A 15,587-nucleotide genomic window follows, 5' to 3' on the forward strand; every position below is an offset into this window, starting at 1 on the left:
TATTAAAAAAAATATTTCATTCCTTGCCCATAGTACTCCAGCACACAGAGAACAAAGAAGGTACTCAAACCAGAGAAAGCACCAAGGACAGAAACGGAAAGTTCTCCTGTGGGAAGGAAATGGAAGCAAGAGAACCTCATAGAACTGTTTGAAGCAATAATCCTACTTAGCAATCCTATGACATGTCAATCAGAGGTAACTTTGAATTAGTACATAAACAGAACAGAGATTAAGGGTCCTCATCTAAAAAGCAAAGTCCCAATATCTTAGTGATCATATGAGGACTTTCAGTCCTCACTATGTCCTTGGTAGGGGACTAGACATTTATATCAAAACCTAACATATATTGTAATCTATTTTATATATCCATGGTAAACAGGATGCATTGTCAATATATCTAATTCCTGTTCATGGGTTAGCTTTTCTCCGTGTAGTCCTGTTATCTTTACAGGTCTAAAATTGCCTGACAAGCAGATATGTGAGGTGAAACCCACCTAACCCTCACACAGCAGAGACAGTAGGGCCTCTCAGACCAGGCACCAAGGTAAATTTATGGAAAGCTGTCTCATGTTTATTTACATGTTAGTGTGTTCCACAGCAAAACCACACACTGCCTACACAATCTATACAACAGAGGAAAGGCTTATAATAACCTTATAATTACTGGTTGATCTGATTGATATGATTTTATGGCTCCATGATCAGAAAATAGAATAAACATACATACCCTGGCATTTATGAGACTTTCTGTGTGTTTTAGAGTCATCTAGAGAAAATGTTAATCATATGAAGCCCAAATGTCTCATTTCGCCAATGAAGAACTTGAAGTCTAGACTGGGAAGGTGGTCCAAAGGGTAGAGTGCTTGCTGTGCAAGTATAAGGATCTGAGTTTGGATCCCAGCACCCATGTAAAAAGCTGTGACCCAGAGCTGGGAAGCAGAGAGAGGCTGATCCTGGGGGCTCGCTGGCCAGCCAGTCACTATAGCTGAAACAATAAGCTTCGGGTTCAGTGAGAAACCCTGTCTCAAAAAAACAAGAGGTAGAAGTGATTGAGGGAGACATCCCAATATCAGCCTCCAAAGTGCATGCACACAGGCAAGCATACATTCAGGCATTCGTATACCACACACATACACATATCCACACAAACACACAAGAAACCTGAGGACCATACAAATAAAGTAGCTTGCCTAAGACTACACAATGGGTGACTGTAAGCATACAGGATGTCACCCAGTAGTCCTGGTTGCTCATCCAGATCTCCTTCCTTGTATTTTATCACATTGCTTATTTAAAGGTAGGAAAAACCAAAAGAAGAAATTTTCACACATAATTGAGAGATGAATTAGAAACAAGGATACAAAAGATAGATTATTTGTAGTATATACCAATAATTTTTCCAATGCTTAAATCATTATATTTTCTTTGTGATTTTTGACAGGATAAGCTAAATCAAAAGAAGAATAAAGAAAATACAAGACCTAGTGTTTAATGACTCTATCTACTTATCATGACTCTATCTACTTATCATGCAGCCTGGTCAAAATCATCCTGGTGACATGGCCAGAAAAGAACCAGCAGATTCTAGCACCCTGTTTACACAGGTACAATACTCTTCAATACTGAAATATTAGCTAGTGAAGTTATTTTTACAAAAATAAATAAAGAAATCAAAACTGCCTCCCACACTACAACCTGTACTGATTCAACTAAGATAAAATGTCAATTTAGGGCTAAAACGTAATAACGTTCATCACATATAAATTTTCTTGCCTCCTATCCTGCTGAATGGACATATTTATAGCACTTAAAACTTTAACGAGATCCCAATATTCTTGATCACAAAGTCTGTAATACTTGATTTCAGCTGGTGGCATCTGCTAGAGATGAAAATGTGAGTTTCATATCACTGATGCTACATGTTCCTCTTGGGCCTTACTTTCATTTAGACTGCTCTTGTTCAGGAAGTGCAATGGGAGGTGCCTAATGGGATTTACTAATTCTCTCATCTCATCATTTTATAGAACTGATATTTTCTTTTTATGTAAAAGTACCTTTTCAAGAATAACATTTCAAGAGGAACTTGGCATTCTCCCTCATTGGAAATACAAATCTCTGCATCTTCTACCTTTAGCTTATACTTTAGAACTGGCTCTTTCTTGTTGTTTCCCTGTGTTGGGGCGAGGGACAAAGCACAAGAGCAGCTGAGCACAGGATCACCAGGAAGCAGAACTAGGTGATGGAGCATGGTGGCTCTTTAATTCCTTCCGGGTAGTTTCTCAGCAAAGCTGCCTTATCAAATGCTTTCTATCTATACCTTGATTTCATATACTTCTCTTTTCCTGTCCACTTTTTTCTTGTCTTCTGGATATTCCAACTCTGTCTAGATAGAGATGGAATTATATTTACATTCCATGAATATATCTTGAATAAAATATAAGCTAAATTTACTCTATTTTATGAAAATGATAACTCTATAGGTGGATTATTCCACCTTCTATGACCTGGTCTCATGATTGTGTTGTAAACTTATAAAACAACCAAGAAGAGATAGCAGTGGTATCTATGGATTTAGAAAATTCTCCCTAGACCTAAACTCTATACAAAGATTTAAGAAAATAAAATAAAAGATTTTGGGGGGGGTTAGCAATTTTATATTTTATAATCTGCAATTTTATATTTTATAATCAACATGAAAATATTACAAATATTGATGTGTTTGAAATTAAAGAACTTATGTTTAAATCAATACAACTTGTATCCAGATTTAGTTAAAACCTTTATAACAGTTAAAGTCTGTCTAAGATTAGTGGATGTCTATCATCTGGAATCATTTTATATACTAATCTGGAAACTATAATCTGTGGTGCTTGTGTCTGATGTCCTATAATTTTTTTAGAAGAAGCACTTCATTACAGCTTTAACATACTCATTAACAGTTCCAAGAGCAAAGATACATCTCTTTCAAAAGTGGCTATAAAATTTTTAGGTTCGCTGTTGAATTAATACAGTTATACAATATTGAACTCAGTATAAGTCCTGTAAGACATAATATTGAATGAGTTTTTAACCTTTCAAATATAAAATCTTTAAGAGTTCTGGTCACCAACCCAGGAAGATTCGTAGATTCAAGGATCCAGGAGGGATATCACCACATAGAGAAAGAAATGCATGTCATGAAGCTTAAACATACTATGACTAGAAGTAGTATGTCTTTTTATAAAATTTTATTCATTATTTTTATTTTATGTACATATGTGTATTGCCTGAATGTAGGTAGGTGCACCTGTGTCATGCAATGCCTGCGGAGGTCAGAAGAAGCTGCCAGATCCCCTGACTGGAGTTACGGACAGTAGTTAGCTGCCATGTGGGTGCTGGAATTCGAACCCAGGTCTTCTGCAAGAACAACCAGTGTTCTTAACTGCTGAGCCACCTCTCCAGCCCCAAGTATTATGTCTTTTAGAAAACCCAAACCGATTCTATGACGTAGAAATTAAGTGAAATTGAAGGTTAATTTCTTCAATTATATCAGCCACATTTCAATGGCTCAATAGCCTGTGTAATCAAGGTTATGGCTCCAAGAACACAGAGCTGGTCACTTCATCATCACAGGAAGTTCTGCCAGGTTGAACCAGCAAATAATAAAAATGCTTCAGCTGGGCATGGTGGTGCATGCCTTTAATCTCAGCACTCAGGAGGCAGAGGCAGGCAGATATCTGTGAGTTCAAGGTCAGCCTGGTCTACATATTGAGTTCCAGGCCAGTTGGGGCTACAGGGAGACCCTGCCTCAAAACAAACAAAGAAAAATGCCTCATTCATTAATGATTACTAGGAATTTCAATTTTAGAAGAGAATTTACCCTCTATAGCAATGATCTTTAGCCAACTAGACATATTTCCCATAAAATCACCGATTTCCAATTGAGCTCAATGAAGTCTCTCTGAGATTGGTACAGCTGGATGCACAGAGATGGGAGAGACAGAGGAAGGGCTCAGGGCTCACTTCAACCAACACCTTTGCTTCTGCAGAGTTGTATTTACATATCACTTTAATTTGATTCTCCTGAGAGACATCGCATACTCACTCCAACTTTCCATTTCTATAATTTACAGTACAATGAGAAGAAAACCTGGAAAGAAGTGATACACTACATCACTAGAGACAGTTCTCCAATCTGTTATAATGGTTCTAACATAAAATTATTTCCTCCAACATCAAATGGGTCTTCTGTGCAACTCTGCAACCCTCCCATTCACCTGAATAACTTGAAGTATCTTGCTCAAAGAAACCATTAACATCTTTTTACTTAATGTAATCCCACACCCACACTATCATGCTGTCCCTCTGTAACCACCATACTTCTTACTTATCTGAGACAAATGAGGTCCCCCAATGTGAACTCTGTTAGCTCTTTTCCTTCCATCTAATTTCTTCCCATTTATCCTTTCCATCTTTATGGCTATCTGCTCTACTGGACTGTGAGATTTCACTCTCCCCTATTTGCTCCAGAAATTTCTCCATCTACTTTTCTCATCTGGTGCCGTGTTCAGCATCTCCTCTTTCACTGGATCCTACTCTGAGCATAACGTTTGTACATGTGCTTAGAAACTTTGCAAAAGCAAGCATACAACAGAGCAGCTTTCCCTGCTGTGCTGCAAGTCTTCACTGGCACTCCTTTCTTCCAGCAAAGTTCTCAGTTTCGATCTACATGCTCCACCTTTACCTCCTTGTCCCTTTGTACATTGCCTTTATACATTTTGCTCGAACTCACTTTAGAGACACTCTGGACCTAAGTATTAAATCTGAAGGCTTGCTTTCTCCTCTTCCTGTACCTCCTTATACTTTCTTGTCTCTGTCTGGTACTGAGCCAATGACCAAATTGTCCAGACTTAGGTACAGGGCAGGGCAAGTAATTTCCAAATTATATCATGGCCCTGTATTTTATAGAAAAGGGGCAGTATAAACTTTAGGCTATTCTCTGTGTTCATATTCTCAAATTTCCTTCTCATACGTGAATGATAATGTCTGGTCCAAAAGTGAAGCATACCTAATTTTGGCGGAATGAAGATCTCTGATACCCAGTTTTCATTTTCCAAACTATTCACCATTATCATCTTAATTTTCCTCTAATATAAGTCCAATTATTACTTACTTAAGACCATGGTAGTCGTTCTATGTTTTATATTAAAAAACCCACAGAGATCCAACTGTTCTTGAGAACCAAGCATGATCAAGCTAAATCTCTCCCAACTTTGTAATAAATACCTATATTAGTTAGCTTTTTATCACTTAGACAAATATCTGAGGTGAGCAAATACAAAGAGGAAAAGAGGCCATGGTGGCACTCACATGTAATGTAGACCCTTGGGAGGGAGGCAGACATAAAAGGATCACAAGCTGAATTCCATCTGAGCTACATAGAGTAAGAGTCTATCTCAGAAGACCCAAAGGCTAGAGGTACAGCTCAGAGGCAGAGCACTTACCTAGCATGCTTAAGGGTTCTGAATTGATCTCAAGCACCACGAAAGGCATGGAGATAGATTTGTTTTGGCTCATGGTTTTGGAGTTTTCAATCTACATGTAAAAGGATAGCTACTTACCTTGTGGCAACCAGGAAACAGAGAAAGGAAAGGGCTTTGGTTCCAATATTCCTTTTAAGAGAACATCCCCAATGACCTAACTTCCTCCCTCTGGGCCCCATCTCCCAAGAGTGCCAGAGACTGGTGACCAATTCTTTGATATATGGTCCTTTGATGGACACTTACTCAAACCACATCAATATCTGCATTTACTGAGGTTAAATTGACTTGATTTTAATGAATGGTATGTACATGAGTGTGGCATATTTCTGATTTTTAACTACAGTTTCCATAGATCAAGGTATTGTTTCTTCTTCATTAAGCATTTTGAAAGATAAAATATGGTACTTATAAACCTGAAAACATTTTTGAGGGCAATGTGACTTTTAACCATTTTTTCTCAGATTACATGAGTCAAAGTAGATAAAGGTTAGATCAGTGCTATTTGTATGATAAAATTTATTTTCACTTATAAGCAGTGTTAAGTAGCATTTAGAAAAATTGTGTTCTTTATAAACATGCATGAAGAAAGTGAAGAGGAAGAAAAGAATGTGTTGGAATCACTGGGAAAATCATCAGTAAGATTCAGTGAAAATTATTCTATTTTTTTCCTTATAAAGAATAGTTCAAATTACATAATTATAGATTCTAGGGAACCAGATACTCATATCCATCAGTGACATTTGTTTGACTTCCGCATTTCCACAGAAAATTAGAACTTATTTTGGTTTTTGTTCTCACTCCTCTCTGTTCCCCACCCACCCAAACTGAATCGAGATATTCAACAAAGTAAATTCCGGTACAGAGGAAATCAGACTCCAGCAAAATGTGAGCTGGATGAAGCCCTTCGTGCTGTGAAATCAAACATTCCGTTTTTTTTCCCAGCAGACATTGCGAAGCCACAGAAATAAAGTCAGCTCCAACACTCAGTTCTATTTTGAGCAGAGAGTTTAAATGCCATCAGCTTAGATTAATGTGCAATGTATTAGTCACCTTTCATAAACATATTTCTTTTAAAGGGAACCTAATTGAATATATTTCCTTACAGGTTATAATATGGTAAAGACTTGGTATAGTCCCCTCTGAATTTCTTTGCCTTTATTTTATTTAAATATCAAAATGACTAGGGTTGGAAAGATGACTCAGCAGTCAAGAGTACGTAGTACTCTCACAGAAGACCTGAGTTTGGCCCCCAGCACCTATATCAGGGGGCTCACAACTCCCTTTAACTCTACCTCTGGGGTACTCAATGCCCTCTTCTGGCCTCTGAGGGAACTTGCATTCTTATGCACATGCCCACAGACACACACACATAATTAAAAGTAAAATCTTAAAAAAAGACCACAAACTCATAGCCCCAACGAGAACTGCATGAAAATCAACTTATTAGCTTTCATCTTCAAACCTCATAAATAATATGTTTTAGTTTAATACTCAAAGTTTTTAAACATATTTTTATTGATTCTTTGATAATTTCATAGCTATTACAGATAACATAGGAGGTAATTATAAAATGTTAGAACTGGAATGAGTGTCATCTCTAAGACTTAGACATCATCTTTACCAGTTTCCTGACCCCCAACTGGACATTGTTAATCCAACATGGCCATTTTTCTACCTGAGCTTTTGAACCTCAACAATGAACTTTATTATGCACATGGCCCATGAATAGAAATGGCTTCAGAAAAAAAATTGTTATTTTTTAGCAAAGCCTTGTTTTAAGTACTTTGTACATATTAATTCCATTTAATGCTCCAATTAGCCCATTAGCCATATTGATCATTTTAAACCTACTTTAATTATTATTAACATTAATTTACTAAGAAGAAACAGCAGTATAGAAAGTAGCTTTCCCAAAGTCATAGATGTAATAAATGGAAGAGGTAAGATGCAAATCCCACTGTCTCTAGAGTCTTCGTCTTCCACCAGCAAAAACAAACAGTACAAAGTTTCAGTTATGTAAGATGAATAAGTTTTCTGGAGCTACGGTGTTGACAGCTAACAATTATGTGTGTGTACATGAAATACACTAAGGTCTGCAAGATTCTCAACACACATACATAGTAACTATATGAGGTGATATAATGTTAATTAGCTTGAGGTAGTGATTATTTCATAATATATGTATATACTAAAACATCACATATTTTGAAAAAATTTCTTTTGTGCATTATAACTCAATAAAGCTGGAAGAAAAATATAAAAGGTATTTAAGATCTTTCTAGAAATGCACATATAGTGTCTAAACATTAGTGCATATGTATACGTGGGAGCTGCTTGGCAAGGAACACAGTGCCAGGCAGAAGAGACCTCCCTTCGAGTGGTTCGTGAGAGTGGTTCAGAAGATTCCCAAAATAACACAGGCTATTGCCCAAACTCTTGATCATCTCCCAGAACTAGTAGATATGAAGAAGACAGGACATACTTCAGTTACAGGACTTAGAGCAATAGAGCAGAAAGCCTTCTAACCAAAGTTTAGCTATCATAATGCTAGATGATAATATGCAAACTGCCAAGGGAGAAAAATCAATCAACAGTCCAACCCAGCCCTAAAGCCTAATAACCACAATGACCAGCAGGCCAAACTACCACTATTGGTGCAGTAGTGGTACTCTTATCTGGGGGTAATCAACAGCTATCTAATTGGGCTTAAAGCCCTCTCAATGGGAATGAACTCATGGGTGACACTGTAAACTCAGCCAAATACACAAGGCAGTAAAGGACAAAGATCCTGGAGAAAATCCTATCTATGTCATATCTCTAAAAAAATTAAAATTTCTTACCATATGCTAAATATGGATCCTTATATTTACAGACAAGCACACCATGCACCACTCATCAAAGAAGCTTCTTTTTGTAAAGATGGAGGCTACTGCAGAATTCTACAACTGGTCAGACACAGAGAATATATGTCTGAGAAATGCCTGGTACTAGGTGACACATCTGCAGTTGCAACTCTATACCTAAGGCTCATGGAACATAGTGGAACAAGTAGAGAAAAAACTAATGTATCCCGCAACTCTAACCAGTAAAGCTTCCTTATATAACAGAGTGTGATACACACAGGAGGCCACAACTGGCCAAGTTTAAAAGCATAAGAGACTGCAGTGTGTGTATCCTGGGATAAGACTCCTATATTGAACCTCAGCCACCCACAGCTCAGGAACCATTACAGAAGAGGGGGCTTGCTCCTGAACACAGGGAAGCAGAGGCTTTCAGGCCACTGAACTCTTGTACATGTGAACCTGCGGCAGTGGTGGCATCAAGCACAGGACCCATCCCAACTCAATTAAACAAGGGCTCAGAGGGGAGGAGAAAAATGGATGGTGGCTGGCACTAAACTGAGAACTATTGGAGATGGATTGCTGCTGGGTGAGGGAGAGTATGCCTTACATATGATCTCTAGATGGGCTGACTAGACTCCAGTGGACAAATCTACACTGAAGGTCATCTGGGTACAAATGTTTGACTAGATAGGACTTAACATGTATGGCGGACTATATGAGGTCCAGTGAGGGGATGGGAGAGGCATGGATTGGGGAGAGATCTAAGTTTGATTAAGAACTGTTGCATGAAATTACAAAAGCTCAATAAAAACTGTTTAAAAACATGAAAAAAATAAATAAAATGAAAAAGAAATAAAACCAGTCAAGGAGATGGTAAGATTTTAACCTCTTTTAATGGAAGCTTTCAGACATATGAAAGGGAAATAAGCCCTGCAATGAACCCTTACAGTTTCATCCTATAGTTTCAATAATTTTCAAATAATCTTCAATCTTTAAAAAAAATCTATCATCCCCTACCTCCAGTTTTTGTTTTATTTTCTGTTTTGGTTTTTATTGTAACATTTTTACAGTAAACCAAAATGCTATCATTATTGAAATCCAATGTGGCATAATTAATATGAAGACAGAACACAGTAGCACAGAGCCAGCCTAGAGAGGCCCTATAGGACACTAAGTCCTTTCTTACTGCAGCTCTGGCAGCTCAGGGAAAATCATATGTCCATCACATGCTGCCTCCTCCACCTGTGCTCCAGAGCTGTGCAGCCATCAGTCACAGCATGGGCCTATCATCCTATCTCCCCAGTCCCCATGAGGGTAAGGGCCCTGGAGTCCAGGTCAGAGTTGTCTAAGTGCTAAATATATGGGGGGAGATGTTCAAACCATGCCATAATGGAGGGGAAGGAGACAAGCTAATCTTTGCAAAATGGGACAGCCAAGAAAAACAAGACTCTTCTTATAGACATTATTTTTACTACAAATAAAAATATGTTCTACATACTTTCAGTTTAGCTTACAACCATACATGGGAAACTTGCTTAAAAACAAAACAAGGTCACACTCTCTCCCCATCCCTGTGTAGACACGACTGTCCAGAAATAAAACATGAACAAAGATGTCAATAAGGCTTACACTCAAATGGGAAACAGCTTTTCTGAAATCTGACCTCTTAAGCCACTGTCAGCTCCTTTTTCCATGAATAAAAAATGACTCCCTCTTTGCCAATGGAATATGAGATAGGCTAATGGCTGTTCCTGTAGGAGTTATTAATAACACTTCTTGTCAACTCTGAACTTACTTAAAATGCATGTCAGACACAGATAATCAAGTGAGCTATGTATGTAAATGCATTTTATACTATTCATGAGCATAATGCTGAGTTCATATTGCAGAACACTTTACTATTAACCCTCATTTTCACTGATTAACCTTCCTAAAAACCTAGTGATTTTCTACTTAATATTATCCCCAGAACCAAATCCTATTAAATAATTAAAGGGAGATATACTAATTTTTTAAGACCTAAAACTAAATAATTCAGTGAGTTTATCTCATCTTTCCAACTCAAGGCATCTAAGATTGGAAATTTAGAGATTATCTCATGAATGACCTCAGCAGTAGTTTCAGAATGAGTCTTTTGAAATGACTAAGTATATACAAGGAGATAAACAGGTTATTAGACTACTAGGTCAACATGTGAAGATTTATCTCTAAATGTAAGCATACCTTATATGATAAGATTATCTTTTCTATTTTATTCTTTCACTTGTATAAATTATACATAGTACAGTTAATGAAAATACTATTTGTAGGATTCTAGAAAATTGTGAAAACAGAATTATAAACTTCACCGACTATCAAAATATGTACATAAGGTTAGAAATGCAATCCCCCAAATAAACTACTATGAAAGCTACTCAAATTATTCTCTAAAGCTTTTTCCCACACAGACAGAAATTTCCTTAAAATTGAATAGTATAAAGAACATCGTGCTTTAGTGTAAGAGATACTAAGATTGTTAGGAAGCACAACCTCTATGCTCAACAAATTTATAACTGACTAGGGAGAAAGTACGCAGAACTAAAAATCTAAATGTATAGTATATACATAGAGATAAAAGTGATATAAGTAAAGGGACCTAGGAGTTCATAGAAGAAAAATATGATATTGGATTGGCATTTTAAAGGATTTAGAATGTTCCTGAAAGTCACCTACTCTACAGAGAGCTATGGGAGAAAGAGGTAGATGAAAGGTGCATTCCACAGGTGAATGGCTGAAATCAAAACTCAAAGGCCAGGAGGAAGAAAGTGCTTAGAGGAAAATGTGAACTCTGGTTGGCTAGTTGAGGGTACATATCAAGAAAAGGAGAGGAGGCTTGAGACAGAAAATGGAGGACTTAAAATGTTCAGAAATCTAGAGTTGAAGGAGGCACCAAACAGGTGAAAGAGAAAATCATCCCAGAGTGTGAGCCTTGGAGACTGGAGAGGATCAGGTACGGCTTAGGTAGCAGTTACTTCTGACTTCAATGAAGATGACAAGAGAAGACAAAGACAGAGAAAATACCAGAGGCGACTGACCAGAGGTGATTACTGACTAGAAAGGATGGAAAACACGGAGCAGAAGGAAAGTTTGCTCTGAAATTTCCAGATTGAGGTGCCAGAAGATCACAGGACTCACTAAACAATAGGGCAAGTTTGGAGGAGGAAGGAAGTGTTGCTTAGAAAAAAAATTGGTTTTTGGAAAATGTTCAAAATGTTCAGTCTGAGGTGACCTGGGTCACCTGTCTAGAGATAGTGGTTGGTCATTGGAAATGCAGGTACATGGCTCTAGAGAGAGGTCAAGACTAGAGAACTGTGAGGACTGTGTCCAGGGAGCCACGACCTAATACGATGTGTGAGATGGCCCAGGGGACAGATGGAAAGTGGGAACAGATGTGTTCTGAGAGCAAACTGCAGGGACTATAGTACCTGAGCCTCAGGAACATGGTGAGCACCACAATGTAGAGCTTCACTAATAGAAAGTAAAGACATTTAACTCATGCCTGTGACTTGCTCAGCTTAAGAGCGAAACACAGCAGCTCAGCTATGAAGGGCAATCTAGACAGTAAGGTACCTCCATGTTCTAGTGGGCTATGAACATAATTCATTTCTCCATATTGCTCCACTTACCAAGAGCTTGGGTAAGTCATAAAAAGACACAGACATGCATGTGACTCAAACATCACTGTCCAGTGGTATTGGACTAGTGATCCAAAGACTGAGGTCAAGATGGAGGGAGGAGTCCCTATGGAACCATTGTGACCCAAGTAGTCCCTGCCACCCCAGGTCTAGAGGGCATCACAGGGGGCCTTTCCCTACATTTGTTATCACTTACACCCTCAGGACCCAAGAAGGCCAAATAGGAAGAGTCACAGTTGAGCCATGGTAGCCTAGGAAACACTAATACATTCATAATGACTCACTTAACAGTGCCTCAAATAAAGCAAGCCATAGTCAGTGGTGATGTTGGTCAGCAGTATGTGTGTGAATGTCTAAAACTGTGAATTACACATCTGCAAATACAGCTCTATATAATTCTTCCAATTCTAGCATATCTACTGTGCTCTGGGGTAATTCCTAATTTGGCTGATATTTCTAAAGGACTTCCATGTGGCCTACAGTTTGCAAAAGGCCAACACTCAAGACAAAAAAAAAGGGGGGGGAACAAATTCCAGTACCATGCTACCATGCTGCTATTTTCATAAGCTGAACTAGCAAAGCTGTGTTCCTGGGATATGATCTAAGAGCCCCCAAATCTCACCAGAATCTTATATTATCCATAATCCCTGCCATCAAAGCACTATCTCTTCACTCTGCTTGCAATCAGCCCCGAAGGGTACAGGTGGTCCCTCCACCCATCCCTTGGCCCCTTTGCCCCACTCACGAGTGACTGGTCGGCTCTGCTCTGGCTGCACACTATCCAGGGACTGGGTGCTGGGCACTGCAGAGACGCTGGAGCTCCGCACGAAGCCAAACGCCGCCAGCTTGGCTGCTGGGAGACGAGAGTACCCAGGAGGACGAAGCCCAGATTTTGGGAGGCTGGACTTTGCAGCATTTGAACTGGAGGCTTTCTTTAGATCTGCTAAAATAAATCAAAACCAAAAGAAAAATGATCAGTTAACAGCAAAATGCAGAATGTCACAGAGTGTGACTCTGTTGGTTACACTCTGACTAATCTCATAGGGTTGGTCCTATTCTGCACACTAGCAACCAATCTTTAAGAGAAACTCTCCCCCCCGCCCCGGGGCTGGAGAGATGGCTCAGCAGTTGAGAACACTGATTGTTCTTGTAGAAGACCTGGGTTCAAATCCCAGCACCCACACAGCAGCTAACAACTGTCTGTAACTCCAGTTCTAGGGGATCCAATGGCCTCTTCTGTCCTCCATGGGCACTGCACAACATGGATGTACTTACCTACATGTAGGCAATACACTCATACACATAAAAATAAAAATAATAAGTAAAATATTTTTTTTTTTAAAAAAAAGAGGACTCTGCTTCCGTAGGCTGAACAATCTGGCAGCCTCTTTCCTGGACACCCGGACGGACCTCTTGGCCCAGAACTACCACTGCTTCCTGATCCTTTGTATCCAAACCAACCTATTTCATTCTCATGGTCCCCAAGAGCCCTCTGGGCCTGGTCCTGCCCTCACTTCCCTCTGCTTCCCTGGGCTGCACAACCTGCCAGCCTTTTTCCTGGGTAAATCCATCAGTGCCCACCATGCCTTGACTCCCCAAGCCTCATTCACCATCCCAGCTCCCCTGCCCTGTCTCTTCTCTTAGCCTGGGTACTGGCCCATTTCTTGTCTTGGCACCCCAGATACCGGGGCTGACCTCTGCTTGGAGCCACCACTGCTTCCTGATCCTTTGCATCCAGTCCAACCCAGTTCCGCCCTACTGTCCCCAGGAGCCCTTGGGGCCTCTTCCTGTCCCTACCTCCCTTTGCATTCCTCAGGGCAGGGCCACCAGCTGCCAGAGATCAGCATCTTTCCTGGGCCCTGAGCCCAGGCCATTTGAACACAAAATTCCTGAGGACAACATCTTTCCTGGAGGGATCCAGACCTTATGAGAAAGCCTGAGAGCATCTGATCCTCATCTGACTTAGGCATCTGTGGGAATTCCTGAAGACAAAAACAATTTGGCCACTCCAATATAATATCAAAAGAGAGAACCGGAAGCTTAGACAAACCAGCTTTTCATGCCCAAAAAGTAAACCACAAAGGCACATAAAGTTTACAAAGAGAAGCAGACTGCAACTTGAAGGTTTGAGTCTCACACAAGAATCAGAAACTGCAAAAGAAATTCACAGAGAAAAAATAATAACATGAAAAATCAAAATAACATATCCCCACCAAACACCAATAGCTCTCTAGAGGAGTACAATGAGAAACCCCTAGAGAGAATACAGGACAAGAAACTCAAAAGAACAATTATAAACATGATAAAAAAATTCAGTGACTTTAAAGAACACACAAATCAAAGCTGAAGGAAGATAGGGATAAACTTCCGAATGAATTCAGAAAAGAGTTAGAAATATTGAAGACCACTCAGGCTGAAATGAAGAAGGAAGTGAATCACTCAGTAAGCCAATTAAAAACGAGAGGAGAAAGCCTCAAAAATAGGATGAATGAAATGGAAAACAGAATATCAAGACTGGAAGATAAAAGTGGATGAACTAGACCACTCAAGCAAAGATTATGAAAAATTTAAGAAAGCACAAGAATGGAATATGCAGGAATTGTGTGATACCATAAAAAGACCAAACTCCGAATCATAGGCATACAAGAAGGAAAAGAATCTCAAGATAATGGTATGGACCAGCTCTTCAACAGAATTTTAGAAGAAAACTTCCCAAAATTAAAGAAAGACATGCCCATACAAATGAAAGAAGCATAAAAAACACCAAAGAGACAGGACTAGAAAAGAAACTATCCACGGCACATCATAGTAAAAACACTAAACATACAGAACAAAGAGACAATACTGGAACCTGCAAAAGAAAAACAACAGGTCCCATATAAAGGAAAACCCATTAGGATTATACCTGTCTTTTCAGTGAAAACTATGAAAGCCAGAAGAGCCTGGACCAAAATATTCCCAGTTTTAAACGACCCCAGATGCCAACCCAGATTACTATACCAAGCCAAAATGTCTATTATAGTTGAAGGGGAAAGAAAAATCTTTCATGACATAAATAGGCTGAAGGAATTCATGTCCACAAAACCAGTCCTTCAGATAGTTCTGGAAGCAATACAAAGAGGTGAAAAAAGGAATGACTATACCCAAGGAGTTGCAGAAAGAAATTCATTGAATGTATACCTGTGAAAAAGTACAGCTACATCACAAATGTAAATAGAAATAAAAATGACAGGATTCAATACTCATCTTTCATTAATAACTAAATATTAATGGACTGAACTCCCCAATCAAAAGACACAGACTACATGAATGGGTTAAGAAACAAAACCCATCTTTTTCTTGTCTGCAAGAAACCCATCTCACTTTCAAGGACAGACACTATCTTAAAGTGAAAGGATGGAAAAAACTATACCAAGCAAATGGCACTAAGAAAAAAGCAGGCGTAGCAATCCTAATGTCTGACAAAATAGACTTTAAACTGAAACTAACCAGAAAAGACAAAGAGGGCTATTTCATTTTGATCAAAGGAACAATCAATCAAGAAGATA

At 38.9% G+C, this 15,587-nt stretch overlaps 1 protein-coding gene across 1 annotated transcript in view; it reads right to left on the reverse strand.

Annotated features, from left to right (window-relative positions):
- Positions 1 to 15,587, reverse strand: part of Mtus2 (microtubule associated scaffold protein 2) — a 507,691-nt gene that overhangs the window by 400,460 nt on the left and 91,644 nt on the right. The window contains exon 3 of the mRNA XM_008825049.1: positions 12,785 to 12,982. Coding sequence (XP_008823271.1) covers positions 12,785 to 12,982 — 198 coding nt within the window. The remainder of the gene's footprint in view (positions 1 to 12,784; positions 12,983 to 15,587) is intronic.

This window comes from Nannospalax galili, unplaced genomic scaffold (genome assembly GCF_000622305.1).
Source record: "Nannospalax galili isolate Female #2095 unplaced genomic scaffold, S.galili_v1.0 scaffold768, whole genome shotgun sequence".
NCBI lineage: Eukaryota > Metazoa > Chordata > Mammalia > Rodentia > Spalacidae > Nannospalax > Nannospalax galili.